The following is a 15,782-nucleotide window of genomic DNA, read 5'->3' on the forward strand; positions in this document are numbered from 1 at the left end:
GGGGGGGATATGGGGGGCTACGGGGGGGATATGGGGTGTTATGGGGCGCTATGGGGTGATATAGGGTGATATGGGGGGATATGGGTTGATATGGGGGGGATATGGGGGGGCTATGGGGGGATATGGAGTGTTATGGGGGGGATATGGGGGGGCTATGGGGGGATATGGAGTGTTATGGGGGGGCTACGGGGGGATATGGGGGACTATGGGGGGATATGGGGTTTTATGGGGGGTTGTGGGGTGATATAGGGTGATATGGGGGGGTTATAGGGCGATATGGGGCGATGTGGGGGGGCTCTGGGGCGATATGGGGGGGATATGGGGTGTTATGGGGGGGCTATGGTAGGGTTATGGGGGGATACGGGGTGTTATGGGGGGCTATGGGGTGATATAGGGCGATATGGGCAGCTATGGGGGAGATATGGGGTGTCATGGGGTTATGGGGGGAATATGGGGGGATATGGGAGGGCTATGGGGTGATATGAGGGGTTATGGGGTGATATGGGGTTATGGGGGAACTATGGGGTGATATGGGGGGGCTATGGGGGGATATGGGGTTTTATGGGGGTTGTGGGGTGATATAGGGTGATATGGGGGGGTTATAGGGCGATATGGGGCGATATGGGGGGGACATGGGGTGTTATAGGGTAATATGGAGGGATATGGGGTGTTACAGGATGATGTGGGGCGTCTATGGGGTGATACGGGGGTGGTTACAGGGTTATATGGGGTTATATGGGGGGGCTATGGGGTATCTATGGGTGCATATGGGGCACTACGGGGCAGCTATGGGGTCTCTATGGGGCAGCTATGGGGCAGCTATGGGGTCTCTATGGGGCAGCTATGGGGCTCCTATGGGGCATCTACGGGGTAGGTATGGGGTTTCTATGGGGCAGCTATGGGGTCTCTGTGGGGCAGCTATGGGGTCCCTATGGGGCAGCTATGGGGTCTTTATGGAGTCTCTATGGGGCAGCTGTGGGGTCTCTATGGGGCAGCTGTGGGGCAGCTATGGGGCAGGGCTGACCCACACGTGTGCCCCACAGCACGACTTCGTGGTGGGGGAGCGGCCGCAGGGGACGATGGCGGCTCTGATCCGCAGAGCTTTGGGGGCGGACGACGACGACGACGACGACGTGGGGGGCGCTGCCCCACAAGTGGTGAGTTATGGGGCGGCTCTGCCCCACAAGTGGGGAGTTATGGGGCGGCTCTGCCCCACAAGCGGGGACTTATGGGGGGTTCAGCCCCACAAGTGGTGAGTTATGGGGGTTCAGCCCACAGGTGAGGGGTTATGGGGGGCTCTGCCCCACAAGTGGGGACTTATGGGGCGGCTCTGCCCCACAAGTGGGGAGTTATGGGGGGTTCAACCCCACAGGTGAGGGGTTATGGGGCGGCTCTGCCCCACAAGTGGTGAGTTATGGGGGTTCAGCCCCACAGGTGAGGGGTTATGGGGGGTTCTGCCCCACAAGTGGGGAGTTACGGGGGTTCAGACCCACAAGTGGGGAGCTATGGGGCAGCTCTGTCCCACAAGTGGGGAGTTATGGGGTGGCTCTGCCCCAAAAGTCGGGAGTTATGGGGCACTGACCCACATCGCTGTGGGGCAAGGGGATCTGTGGGGAGGGAGTCTATGGGGCTGGGAGATCTGTGGGGCAGGGGAACTATGGGGCTGGGGGATCTGTGGGGCAGGGGATCTATGGGGCAGGGGGATCTATGGGGCTGAGGATCTACAGGGTAGGAGATCTATGGGGCTGGGGGATCTGTGGGGCGGGAGATTATGGGGCTGAGGATCTGTGAGGCAGGGGATCTGTGGGGCTGGGGGATCTATGGGGCAGGGGGATCTGTGGGGCTGAGGATCTACGGGGCAGGGAATCTGTGGGGCAGGAGATCTATGGGGCTGGGGGATCTATGGGGCAGGGGAACTATGGGGCTGGGAGATCTATGGGGCAGGGGATCTGTGGGGCTGGGAGATCTATGGGGCAGGGGGATCTGTGGGGCTGAGGATCTACGGGGCAGGGAATCTGTGGGGCAGGAGATCTATGGGGCTGGGGGATCTATGGGGCAGGGGAACTATGGGGCTGAGGGATCTATGGGGCAGGGGATCTGTGGGGCTGGGAGATCTATGGGGCTGACCCCCTTTTCTGTGGGGCAGGAGGAGCAGCAGGAGGACCCGGATCTGCCCCACGAACCCACGACAACACATGAAGAGATCGTGGATCACGTGACACCTGTGGGTCACGTGACACACGTGGGACCCCCGGCAGATGGAACACGTGAAGAACACGCGTGTCCGGAACACGCAACAACACACGTGGAGGACACGGAGGACACGGAACACGTGAAAACACGCGTGGGGAGCACGGAACATGCAGGAACACGCGTGACGCACGGAGATCCCGTGACCCACACCCCACACGTGAGCGATGTGGGGCACACGGAACACGGAACCGGCGTGGAACACGTAACGGCACGCGCAGAACATACGGGAACACGCGTGACACACGCAGATGACGCGACAGGCGTGGAACGCGTGACACAGATGGGGCACACAGAGCACACGGAACACGGAACACGTGAAGAACACGCGGAGGCACACGCAGAACATACAGGAACACGCGTGACGGGCACGGAACACGTCGCACACGCCCCACGCGTGACATACGTGGGGCACACGGAACACGGAACACATGCAGAACATGCAGGGACACGCGTGACGCGCGCAGATCATGTGACAGACACAGATCACATGACCCACACCCCACACGTGACCCATGTGGGGCACACGGAACACAGAACACGCTTAGAACACGCAACAGAACATACAGGAACACGCATGACGCATTCAGATCACATGACCCACACCCCACACGTGACCCACACCCCACACACAACCCATGTGGGGCACACGGAACATGTAACATGCCTAGAACACGCAACAGAACATAGAGGAACACGCGTGACCCCCACCCCACACGTAACCCATATGGGGCACACGGAAGACGTAACACGCCTACAACACGCAACAGAACATCTAGGAACACGCGTGACACCCTCAGATCACGTGACACACGCAGATCACGTGACCCGCGCCCCACACGTGACCCACACGTGCGCTCCCCCCACGGCCGACCACGCCAGCACACGCGTGTCGCCGGCAGGTCACGTGACCCCGGCGGCAGCACACGCCAGCACACGCGTGTGGGTCTGTGTTGCGTGCGCAGCGCTGCTCCTCCCGCTGGCCCCACGGATCGGCCTCGGCCTCCTCGCGCTGTGGGGCGCAGCCCATCTATGGGGCGGAGACGATGTATGGGGCAGGGCCGCGCTGTGGGGCAGGGAGGCGCTATGGGGCAGGGCCACGCTGTGGGGCAGGGAGGCGCTATGGGGCAGAGCCAACCTATGGGGCAGGGGGACGCTATGGGGCAGAGCCGATCTATGGGGCAGGGAGGCGCTGTGGGTCGCCGTGGGGCTGCTGTGGGGCAGCGCGGGGCTCCTGTGGGGCGCAGCGGGGCCGCTGTGGGTCGCCGTGGGGCTGCTGTGGGGCGCCGGCGGGGTCCTGTGGGGCGCCGTGGGGCCGCTATGGGGCGCCGTCGAGTTGCTATGGGGCGCCGTGGGGGTCCTCTGGGCCGCCATGGGGCCGCTATGGGGCGCGGCGGGGGTTCTGTGGGGCGCCGTGGGGCCGCTGTGGGGCACAATGGGGCTGCTATGGGGCGCCGCCACGCTGCTGTGGGGCAGTTCGGCACCGCTGTGGGGCACAGCGGGGCTGCTATGGGGCGCCGTCGCGTTGCTATGGGGCAGCGCGGGGCCTCTATGGGGCAGAGGCGGGCCGCTATGGGGCAGAAGCGGGCCGCTGTGGGGCGCCGTGGGGCTGCTGTGGGGCGCCGTGGCGCTGCTGTGGGGCGCGGCGGGGCCGCTGTGGGGCGCGGTGGAGGCGCTGTGGGGCGCCGTGGGGCCGCTATGGGGCGCCGTGGGGGCTCTGGGGGCCCTGGCCGCCCTCCGGCCCCACACATCCCCCCCTCTGCCCCACGGCGCCGCCGTGCTGCTGCCCGCCGCCATGTTGTTGGCCGCGCCGTACCTCTTCCTGCCCCTCTACCTCCTGGCGGCCGCCATTTTGGGCCGGAGAAGGCCGGAAGTGTGGGGCGGGGGAGCGGAAGTGTGGGGCGGGGGGCGGGAAGGGAGGGCCGGAGGAGGGCCGGAAGCGAGGCGCAAGACGCCGGAAGCGTGGTCCGGCGGCGGGCCGGAAGTGCGGCGCAGCGGGGAGGCGGAAGCGCGAGGCAAAGCGCCGGAAGCGTGGCGCGGCGGCGGCGGCGGCGGGCCGGAAGTGCGGGCCGTCGGGCCGGAAGCGTGGGCCAAGAAACCGGAAGCGTGGGCCAAGAAGAAGCCGGAAGTGTGGGGCGGAGCGCAGCGGTTATGGCTGCGTTTCCTCCTCCGCCTCCCGCCCCACATCTTCGCCGCCGTCTCCGCGTTGGGTTTCGCCTCCGAGCGCCGCCTCTTCCGCCTTTTCCCCCGGGCCAAACCCGGGCCGGGCCGTTCCGCTCCGCTCCTCCCCGCCCCACATCTCCGCTCCCGTCTCCCCGTCCCCGCCGCCCCCCCCGGTTCCCCCCGCCCCCCTCCGTCGCTCCCGGCCCGGCTCCGAGCGCTGCTGTGGGGCGGGTCGGCCTCGCTATGGGGCAGGCTGACCCCGCTATGGGGCAGGTTGGCCCCGCTATGGGGCCGGTCGGCCTCCCCGCTATGGGGCACGGCGCTATGGGGCAGGTCGGCTTCTCTACGGGGCAGGCTGGCCCCGCTGTGGGGCAGGTTGGCCTCGCTATGGGGCAGAGCCCTCCGCTTCTGGGGCGGAACCCCCCCGCTATGGGGCAGAACCCCCCCGCTGTGGGGCAGAGGGCCGAAGAGGCCGCTATGGGGCCCGGCCCCCTCCTCCCCCCCTTCCCGCATCCCCCGCCTCGCCCCACGGCGCCCCACCGCCCCCCGGCCCGTGGCGGTCGCCCCCAAAGTTGGGGGGAGCGGAGGGGGGGCGCCGCCGCGCTGCCCCACGAGGAGACCGTGGAGGTGAGGATGGGGGGGAGACCCACACTTGGGGGGCGGAGGGCCCCACTTAGGGGGCAGGAATGCTCCGATTTGGGGCTGAGACCGCCGCTATGGGGCACAGACCCCCACTTGGGGGGCGGAGGGCCCCACTTAGGGGGCAGAAATGCTCCGATTTGGGGCTGAGATCGCCGCTATGGGGCAGGGACCCACGCTTGGGGGGCGGAGGGCCCCACTTAGGGGGCAGGAATGCTCCGATTTGGGGCTGAGATCGCCGCTATGGGGCACAGACCCCCACTTGGGGGGCGGAGGGCCCCACTTAGGGGGCAGGAATGCTCCGATTTGGGGCTGAGACCGCCGCTATCGGGCACAGACCCCCACTTGGGAGGCGGAGGGCCCCACTTGGGGGGCAGAAATGCCCGGATTTGGGGCTGAGCTCGCCGTTATGGGGCAGGGCCCCACTTAGGGGTCAGAAATGCCCTTTTGGGGGTCAGAAATGCTCTGATTTGAGGCTGAGATCGCCACTATAGGGCACAGACCCCCACTTGGGGGGCGGAGGGCCCCACTTAGGGGGCAGAAATGCTCCGATTTGGGGCTGAGCTCGCCGCTATGGGGCAGGGACCCACACTTGGGGGGCGGAGGGCCCCACTTAGGGGGCAGAAATGCCCTTTTTGGGGTCAGAAAGGCCTGCTTTGGGGCTGAGCTCGCCGCTATGGGGCACAGACCCACACTTGGGGGGCACAGAGCCCCGATTTGGGGTCAGAAATGCCCCGATTTGGGGCTGCGCTCTGCGCTATGGGGCAGAGGCCCCCACTTTAGGATCATGGACCCCCACTTGGGGGGCGGAGGGCCCCACTTAGGGGTCAGAAATGCCCCAATTCGGGGCTGAGCTCTGCACTATGGGGCACAGACCCACACTTGGGGGGCACAGAGCCCCACTTTGGGGCTGAGCTTGCTGCTATGGGGCACAGACCCCCACTTTAGGGTCAGGGACCCCCACTTGGGGGGCACAGACCCACACTTGGGGGGCAGGGAGCCCCGATTTGGGGTCAGAAAGCCCAACTTTGGGGCTGAGCTCAGCGCTATGGGGCACAGACCCACACATGGGGGGCTCAGAGCCCCACTTCGGGGCTGAGCTCTGCGCTATGGAGCACAGACCCACACTTGGGGGGCACAGAGCCCCACTTTGGGGCTGAGCTTGCTGCTATGGGGCACAGACCCCCACTTTAGGGTCAGGGACCCACACTTGGGGGGCAGGGAGCCCCGATTTGGGGTCAGAAATGCCCCAATTCAGGGCTGAGCTCAGCGCTATGGGGCACAGACCCACACTTGGGGGGCACAGAGCCCCACTTTGGGGCTGAGCTCAGCGCTATGGGGCACAGACCCACACTTGGGGGGCACAGAGCCCCACTTTGGGGCTAAGCTTGCTGCTATGGGGCACAGACCCCCACTTGGGGGGGCTCAGACCCCCACTTGTGGGGCAGAGCCCCACATTGTTGTCGGGGTGGCGGATTTGGGGCCATTTCTGCACTTTGGGGTATTTTGTGGGGTTTTTTTGGGTGTTTTTTCCCCAATTTTGTGTGAATTTGGGGGGGGGGGGGGAATAAAAACGATTCCAAAGCGATTTCCGGTGTGTGGGACCCATAAGTGTGGGGCGGACCCATAGATGTGGGGCCCATAGGGACATATTGGGACCCATAGGGACACGTTGGGACCCATAAGTGTGGGGTGGACCCATAGATGTGGGGCCCATAGGGACACGTTGGGACCCATAGATGTGGGGCAGACCCATAGGGACACATTGGGACCCATAGATGTAGGGCAGACCCATAGGGACACGTTGGGACCCATGGATGTGGGGCAGACCCATAGGGACACATTGGGACCCATAGATGTGGGGCAGACCCATAGATGTGGGGTGGGACCCCCCCAGTGCCCCCCAAGTGCTCACAGCCACCACTGCTCACTACCAACACTACTTTATTGTACGGCAGCGCCATGGGGTGGGACCCATAGATGTGGGGCAGACCCATAGATGTGGGCTGGGACCCATAGATGTGGGGCAGACCCATAGATGTGGGCTGGGACCCGTAGATGTGGGGCAGACCCACAGATGAGGGATGGGACCCATAGATGAGGAGCGGACCCATAGATGTGGAGCAGACCCACAGATGTGGGGTGGGACCCATAGATGAGGGGCAGACCCATAGATGTGGGGTGGGACCCATAGATGTGGGGCAGGCCCATAGATGTGGGGTGGGACCCATAGATGTGGGGCAGACCCATAGATGTGGGGCAGGCACACAGATGTGGGGTGGGACCCATAGATGTGGGGCAGACCCATAGATGTGGGGTGGGACCCATAGATGTGGGGCAGAGTCACCACTGTGGGGCAGAGCCATGGGGAAGAGGCCTCATCTATGGGGCAGAGCCGCCATCTGTGGGGCAGAGGCCTCATCTATGGGGCAGAGCCATGGGGTAGAGGCCTCATCTATGGGGCAGAGGCCCCATCTATGGGGCATAGGCCTCATCTATGGGGCATAGGCCTCATCAATGGGGCAGAAGCATCATCTATGGGGCAGAGCCATGGGGTAGAGGCCTCATCTATGGGGCAGAGGCCCCATCTGTGGGGCAGAAGCATCATCTATGGGACAGAGGCCTCATCTATGGGGTACAAGACTCATCTATGGGGCAGAGGCCTCATCTATGGGGTACAGGCCTCATCTATGGGGCAGAGGCCCCATCCGTGGGGCAGAGGCGTGATGTGTGGGGCAGAGCCATGGGACAGAGGCCTCATCTATGGGGTACAAGACTCATCTATGGGGCAGAGGCCTCATCTATGGGGCAGAAGCCTCATCTATGGGGCAGAGGCCCCATCCGTGGGGCAGAGGCGCGATGTGTGGGGCAGAGCCATGGGACAGAGGCCTCATCAATGGGGCAGAAGCCTCATCTATGGGACAGAGGCCTCATCTATGGGGTACAGGCCTCATCTATGGGGCAGAGGCCTCATCTATGGGGCAGAGGCCCCATCCGTGGGGCAGAGGCGCGATGTGTGGGGCTCAGTAGTTGGAGGAGCGCTCCTGCTGTCTGTAGGCCCCACGGCGAAGGTAACCGCCGTCCCCCTTCCGGTAGCCGTCCTTCTGATCTGTGGGGCACAGGAACACTTATGGGGCACAGCAGCACTTATGGGGCACAGGAACATTTAAGGGGCAGAGGAGCACTTATGGGGCAGAGGAACACTTATGGGGCAGAGGAACATTTAAGGGGCAGAGGAGCACTTATGGGGCAGAGGAGCACTTAAGGGGCAGAGGAACACAGGGAAGAGAGGCACTTATGGGGCAGAAAGGCACTTATGGGGCAGAGGAGCACTTATAGGGCAGAGAGGCACTTATGGGGCACAGAAACACGGGGCAGAGGAGTACTTATGGGGCACAGGAACATTTAAGGGACAGAGGAGCACTTATGGGGCAGAGGAACACTTATGGGGCAGAGAGGTACTTATGGGGCAGAGAGATAATTATGGGGCACAGAAACACGGGGCAGAGGAGTACTTATGGGGCACAGGAACACTTATGGGGCACAGAAACACGGGGCACAGGAACACTTATGGGGCAGAGGAGCACTTATGGGCCACAGAAACACAGGGCACAGGAACACTTATGGGGCACAGGAACACTTATGGGGCAGAGGAACATTTAAGGGGCAGAGGAGCACTTACGGGGCAGAGGAACACTTATGGGGCAGAGGGGCACTTATGGGGCAGAGGAACACAGGGAAGAGAGGCACTTATGGGGCAGAGGAACACTTATGGGGCAGAGAGGCACTTATGGGACAGAAGAGCACTTATGGGGCACAGAAACACGGGGCAGAGGAGTACTTATGGGGCAGAGAAGCACTTATGGGGCACAGAAAGACAGGGCAGAGGAGCACTTATGGGGCACAGGAACACTTATGGGGTAGAGGAGCACTTATGGGGCACAGAAACACGGGGCACAGGAACACTTATGGGGCACAGGAGCACTTATGGGGCAGAGAAGCACTTATGGGGCAGAGAGGCACTTATGGGGCAGAGGAGCACTTAAGGGGCAGAGAAGCACAGGGAAGAGAGGCACTTATGGGGCAGAAAGGCACTTATGGGACAGAAGAGCACTTATGGGGCACAGGAACACTTATGGGGCACAGGAACGCTTATGGGGCACAGGAGCACTTATGGGGCAGAGAGGTACTTATGGGGCACAGAAACAAGGGGCACAGGAACACTTATGGGGCAGAGGAACACTTATGGGGCACAGGAACACAAGGGGTACAGGAGCACTTATGGGGCAGAGGAACACTTATGGGGCAGAGAGATACTTATGGGGCACAGAAACACGGGGCAGAGGAGTACTTATGGGGCACAGGAACACTTATGGGGCACAGAAACACGGGGCACAGGAACACTTATGGGGCAGAGGAACATTTAAGGGGCAGAGGAGCACTTATGGGGCAGAGGAACACTTATGGGGCAGAGGAACATTTAAGGGGCAGAGGAACACAGGGAAGAGAGGCACTTATGGGGCAGAGGAACACTTATGGGGCAGAGAGGCACTTATGGGGCACAGAAACACGGGGCAGAGGAGTACTTATGGGGCAGAGAAGCACTTATGGGGCACAGAAAGACAGGGCAGAGGAGCACTTATGGGGCACAGGAACACTTATGGGGTAGAGGAGCACTTATGGGGCACAGAAACACGGGGCACAGGAACACTTATGGGGCACAGGAGCACTTATGGGGCAGAGAAGCACTTATGGGGCAGAGAGGCACTTATGGGGCAGAGGAGCACTTAAGGGGCAGAGAAGCACAGGGAAGAGAGGCACGTATGGGGCAGAAAGGCACTTATGGGGCACAGGAACACTTATGGGGCACAGGAACGCTTATGGGGCACAGGAACACTTATGGGGCACAGGAACGCTTATGGGGCACAGGAGCACTTATGGGGCAGAGAGGTACTTATGGGGCACAGAAACAAGGGGCACAGGAACACTTATGGGGCAGAGGAACACTTATGGGGCAGAGGAACACAAGGGGTACAGGAGCACTTATGGGGCAGAGAAGCACTTATGGGGCAGAGGAACACTTATGGGGCAGAGGAGCACTTATGGGGCAGAGGAACACAGGGAAGAGAGGCACTTATGGGGCAGAAAGGCACTTATGGGGCAGAGGAGCACTTATAGGGCAGAGAGGCACTTATGGGGCAGAGAGGCATTTAAGGGGCACAGAAACACTTATGGGGCAGAGAGGTACTTATGGGGCAGAGGAGCACATAACCCCCAGCCCCACATCTCTGCCCCCCACATCCCATAACCCCCAGCCCCACATCCCTCAGCCCCATAACCCCCAGCCCCACATCTCTGCCCCCCACACCCCCCAGCCCCACATCCCCCAGCCCCACACCCCATAGCCCCATATGGAGCAGCTATGAGGTGCAATGGGATGAATATGGGGCACTACGGGGTATCTATGGGGCAGCTATGGGGCGCTATGGGGTATCTATGGGGCAGCTATGGGGCAGCTATGGGGCAGTACCCCCCGAAGGAGCCCTACTTGTGCTCCAGCACGCGCTATGGGGCAGCCATGGCCTATCTATGGCCTATCTATGGCCTATCTATAGCCCCTATGGGACACAATGGGGTATCTATGGGGGATCTATGGGGCAGCTATGGGGCAGCTGTGGGTCCGTACCGCGGAAGTACCCCCCGAAGGAGCCCTGCTTGTGGTCCAGCACACACTATGGGGCAGCCATGGCCTATCTATGGCCTATCTATGGCCTATCTATAGCCCCTATGGGACACAATGGGGTATCTATGGGGGATCTATGGGGCAGCTATGGGGCAGCTGTGGGTCCGTACCGCGGAAGTACCCCCCGAAGGAGCCCTGCTTGTGGTCCAGCACACACTATGGGGCAGCCATGGCCTATCTATGGCCTATCTATGGCCTATCTATAGCCCCTATGGGACACAATGGGGTATCTATGGGGGATCTATGGGGCAGCTATGGGGCAGCTGTGGGTCCGTACCGCGGAAGTACCCCCCGAAGGAGCCCTGCTTGTGGTCCAGCACACACTATGGGGCAGCCATGGCCTATCTATGGCCTATCTATAGCCCCTATGGGACACAATGGGGTATCTATGGGGGATCTATGGGGCAGCTATGGGGCAGCTGTGGGTCCGTACCGCGGAAGTACCCCCCGAAGGAGCCCTGCTTGTGGTCCAGCACACACTATGGGGCAGCCATGGCCTATCTATGGCCTATCTATGGCCTATCTATAGCCCCTATGGGACACAATGGGGTATCTATGGGGGATCTATGGGGCAGCTATGGGGCAGCTGTGGGTCCGTACCGCGGAAGTACCCCCCGAAGGAGCCCTGCTTGTGGTCCAGCACACACTATGGGGCAGCCATGGCCTATCTATGGCCTATCTATGGCCTATCTATAGCCCCTATGGGACACAATGGGGTATCTATGGGGGATCTATGGGGCAGCTATGGGGCAGCTGTGGGTCCGTACCGCGGAAGTACCCCCCGAAGGAGCCCTGCTTGTGGTCCAGCACACACTATGGGGCAGCCATGGCCTATCTATGGCCTATCTATAGCCCCTATGGGACACAATGGGGTATCTATGGGGGATCTATGGGGCAGCTATGGGGCAGCTGTGGGTCCGTACCGCGGAAGTACCCCCCGAAGGAGCCCTGCTTGTGGTCCAGCACACACTATGGGGCAGCCATGGCCTATCTATGGCCTATCTATAGCCCCTATGGGACACAATGGGGTATCTATGGGGGATCTATGGGGCAGCTATGGGGCAGCTGTGGGTCCGTACCGCGGAAGTACCCCCCGAAGGAGCCCTGCTTGTGGTCCAGCACACACTATGGGGCAGCCATGGCCTATCTATGGCCTATCTATGGCCTATCTATAGCCCCTATGGGACACAATGGGGTATCTATGGGGGATCTATGGGGCAGCTATGGGGCAGCTGTGGGTCCGTACCGCAGAAGTACCCCCCGAAGGAGCCCTGCTTGTGGTCCAGCACACACTATGGGGCAGCCATGGCCTATCTATGGCCTATCTATAGCCCCTATGGGACACAATGGGGTATCTATGGGGGATCTATGGGGCAGCTATGGGGCAGCTGTGGGTCCGTACCGCGGAAGTACCCCCCGAAGGAGCCCTGCTTGTGGTCCAGCACACACTATGGGGCAGCCATGGCCTATCTATGGCCTATCTATAGCCCCTATGGGACACAATGGGGTATCTATGGGGGATCTATGGGGCAGCTATGGGGCAGCTGTGGGTCCGTACCGCGGAAGTACCCCCCGAAGGAGCCCTGCTTGTGGTCCAGCACACACTATGGGGCAGCCATGGCCTATCTATGGCCTATCTATGGCCTATCTATAGCCCCTATGGGACACAATGGGGTATCTATGGGGGATCTATGGGGCAGCTATGGGGCAGCTGTGGGTCCGTACCGCGGAAGTACCCCCCGAAGGAGCCCTGCTTGTGGTCCAGCACACACTATGGGGCAGCCATGGCCTATCTATGGCCTATCTATGGCCTATCTATAGCCCCTATGGGACACAATGGGGTATCTATGGGGGATCTATGGGGCAGCTATGGGGCAGCTGTGGGTCCGTACCGCGGAAGTACCCCCCGAAGGAGCCCTGCTTGTGGTCCAGCACACACTATGGGGCAGCCATGGCCTATCTATGGCCTATCTATAGCCCCTATGGGACACAATGGGGTATCTATGGGGGATCTATGGGGCAGCTATGGGGCAGCTGTGGGTCCGTACCGCGGAAGTACCCCCCGAAGGAGCCCTGCTTGTGGTCCAGCACACACTATGGGGCAGCCATGGCCTATCTATGGCCTATCTATAGCCCCTATGGGACACAATGGGGTATCTATGGGGGATCTATGGGGCAGCTATGGGGCAGCTGTGGGTCCGTACCGCGGAAGTACCCCCCGAAGGAGCCCTGCTTGTGGTCCAGCACACACTATGGGGCAGCCATGGCCTATCTATGGCCTATCTATAGCCCCTATGGGACACAATGGGGTATCTATGGGGGATCTATGGGGCAGCTATGGGGCAGCTGTGGGTCCGTACCGCGGAAGTACCCCCCGAAGGAGCCCTGCTTGTGGTCCAGCACACACTATGGGGCAGCCATGGCCTATCTATGGCCTATCTATGGCCTATCTATAGCCCCTATGGGACACAATGGGGTATCTATGGGGGATCTATGGGGCAGCTATGGGGCAGCTGTGGGTCCGTACCGCGGAAGTACCCCCCGAAGGAGCCCTGCTTGTGGTCCAGCACACACTATGGGGCAGCCATGGCCTATCTATGGCCTATCTATAGCCCCTATGGGACACAATGGGGTATCTATGGGGGATCTATGGGGCAGCTATGGGGCAGCTGTGGGTCCGTACCGCGGAAGTACCCCCCGAAGGAGCCCTGCTTGTGGTCCAGCACACACTATGGGGCAGCCATGGCCTATCTATGGCCTATCTATAGCCCCTATGGGACACAATGGGGTATCTATGGGGGATCTATGGGGCAGCTATGGGGCAGCTGTGGGTCCGTACCGCGGAAGTACCCCCCGAAGGAGCCCTGCTTGTGGTCCAGCACACACTATGGGGCAGCCATGGCCTATCTATGGCCTATCTATAGCCCCTATGGGACACAATGGGGTATCTATGGGGGATCTATGGGGCAGCTATGGGGCAGCTGTGGGTCCGTACCGCGGAAGTACCCCCCGAAGGAGCCCTGCTTGTGGTCCAGCACACACTATGGGGCAGCCATGGCCTATCTATGGCCTATCTATGGCCTATCTATAGCCCCTATGGGACACAATGGGGTATCTATGGGGGATCTATGGGGCAGCTATGGGGCAGCTGTGGGTCCGTACCGCGGAAGTACCCCCCGAAGGAGCCCTGCTTGTGGTCCAGCACACACTATGGGGCAGCCATGGCCTATCTATGGCCTATCTATAGCCCCTATGGGACACAATGGGGTATCTATGGGGGATCTATGGGGCAGCTATGGGGCAGCTGTGGGTCCGTACCGCGGAAGTACCCCCGAAGGAGCCCTGCTTGTGGTCCAGCACACACTATGGGGCAGCCATGGCCTATCTATGGCCTATCTATGGCCTATCTATAGCCCCTATGGGACACAATGGGGTATCTATGGGGGATCTATGGGGCAGCTATGGGGCAGCTGTGGGTCCGTACCGCGGAAGTACCCCCCCGAAGGAGCCCTGCTTGTGGTCCAGCACACACTATGGGGCAGCCATGGCCTATCTATGGCCTATCTATAGCCCCTATGGGACACAATGGGGTATCTATGGGGGATCTATGGGGCAGCTATGGGGCAGCTGTGGGTCCGTACCGCGGAAGTACCCCCCGAAGGAGCCCTGCTTGTGGTCCAGCACACACTATGGGGCAGCCATGGCCTATCTATGGCCTATCATCTATAGCCCCTATGGGACACAATGGGGTATCTATGGGGGATCTATGGGGCAGCTATGGGGCAGCTGTGGGTCCGTACCGCGGAAGTACCCCCCGAAGGAGCCCTGCTTGTGGTCCAGCACACACTATGGGGCAGCCATGGCCTATCTATGGCCTATCTATAGCCCCTATGGGACACAATGGGGTATCTATGGGGGATCTATGGGGCAGCTATGGGGCAGCTGTGGGTCCGTACCGCGGAAGTACCCCCCGAAGGAGCCCTGCTTGTGGTCCAGCACACACTATGGGGCAGCCATGGCCTATCTATGGCCTATCTATAGCCCCTATGGGACACAATGGGGTATCTATGGGGGATCTATGGGGCAGCTATGGGGCAGCTGTGGGTCCGTACCGCGGAAGTACCCCCCGAAGGAGCCCTGCTTGTGGTCCAGCACACACTATGGGGCAGCCATGGCCTATCTATGGCCTATCTATAGCCCCTATGGGACACAATGGGGTATCTATGGGGGATCTATGGGGCAGCTATGGGGCAGCTGTGGGTCCGTACCGCGGAAGTACCCCCCGAAGGAGCCCTGCTTGTGGTCCAGCACACACTATGGGGCAGCCATGGCCTATCTATGGCCTATCTATAGCCCCTATGGGACACAATGGGGTATCTATGGGGGATCTATGGGGCAGCTATGGGGCAGCTGTGGGTCCGTACCGCGGAAGTACCCCCCGAAGGAGCCCTGCTTGTGGTCCAGCACACACTATGGGGCAGCCATGGCCTATCTATGGCCTATCTATAGCCCCTATGGGACACAATGGGGTATCTATGGGGGATCTATGGGGCAGCTATGGGGCAGCTGTGGGTCCGTACCGCGGAAGTACCCCCCGAAGGAGCCCTGCTTGTGGTCCAGCACACACTATGGGGCAGCCATGGCCTATCTATGGCCTATCTATAGCCCCTATGGGACACAATGGGGTATCTATGGGGGATCTATGGGGCAGCTATGGGGCAGCTGTGGGTCCGTACCGCGGAAGTACCCCCCGAAGGAGCCCTGCTTGTGGTCCAGCACACACTATGGGGCAGCCATGGCCTATCTATGGCCTATCTATGCCTATCTATAGCCCCTATGGGACACAATGGGGTATCTATGGGGGATCTATGGGGCAGCTATGGGGCAGCTGTGGGTCCGTACCGCGGAAGTACCCCCCGAAGGAGCCCTGCTTGTGGTCCAGCACACACTATGGGGCAGCCATGGCCTATCTATGGCTATCTATGGC

At 61.3% G+C, this 15,782-nt stretch overlaps 3 protein-coding genes across 3 annotated transcripts in view; 1 reads left to right on the forward strand and 2 right to left on the reverse strand.

Moving 5' to 3' along the window:
* The window catches only part of LOC107050692 (serine/threonine-protein kinase TAO2-like), a 23,063-nt gene extending 16,452 nt beyond the window's left edge, over positions 1–6,611 (forward strand). The window contains exons 9-10 of the mRNA XM_040656838.1: positions 1,044–1,157; positions 2,147–6,611. Coding sequence (XP_040512772.1) covers positions 1,044–1,157; positions 2,147–5,044 — 3,012 coding nt within the window. The 3' untranslated portion in view covers positions 5,045–6,611. The remainder of the gene's footprint in view (positions 1–1,043; positions 1,158–2,146) is intronic.
* LOC124417571 (leucine-rich repeat extensin-like protein 5) lies at positions 6,386–8,139 on the reverse strand. Its single transcript, XM_046906036.1, has 3 exons — positions 7,385–8,139; positions 7,020–7,345; positions 6,386–6,934 (listed from the first exon to the last, which is right to left on the reverse strand). The coding sequence occupies exons 1-3, from the start codon at positions 7,416–7,418 to the stop codon at positions 6,386–6,388; spliced, it is 909 nt and encodes a 302-aa protein (XP_046761992.1). The 5' UTR covers positions 7,419–8,139.
* The window catches only part of LOC121108729 (eukaryotic translation initiation factor 3 subunit C-like), a gene marked incomplete at its 5' end in the record, with an annotated part of 27,453 nt that continues 18,650 nt past the window's right edge, over positions 6,980–15,782 (reverse strand). The window contains 2 exons of the mRNA XM_040656841.2: positions 6,980–7,913; positions 8,067–8,161. Coding sequence (XP_040512775.2) covers positions 8,076–8,161 — 86 coding nt within the window. The remainder of the gene's footprint in view (positions 7,914–8,066; positions 8,162–15,782) is intronic.

Source organism: Gallus gallus (assembly GCF_016699485.2).
Source record: "Gallus gallus isolate bGalGal1 chromosome 36 unlocalized genomic scaffold, bGalGal1.mat.broiler.GRCg7b 36_unloc2, whole genome shotgun sequence".
Lineage (NCBI taxonomy): Eukaryota > Metazoa > Chordata > Aves > Galliformes > Phasianidae > Gallus > Gallus gallus.

What these genes read in the sequence shown, in the direction of transcription:
- LOC124417571 (XM_046906036.1), bottom strand. Translation starts at nt 7,418, where the DNA reads ATGGCTCTGCCCCACAGTGGTGACTCTGCCCCAC. An exon ending in CAGTGGTGACTCTGCCCCAC is followed by an intron (nt 7,346 to 7,384) that starts ATCTATGGGTCC and finishes GGTCTGCCCCAC; the next exon opens with ATCTATGGGTCCCACCCCAC. An exon ending in CCCACATCTATGGGTCCCAC is followed by an intron (nt 6,935 to 7,019) that starts CCCATGGCGCTG and finishes GGGGGGTCCCAC; the next exon opens with CCCACATCTATGGGTCTGCC.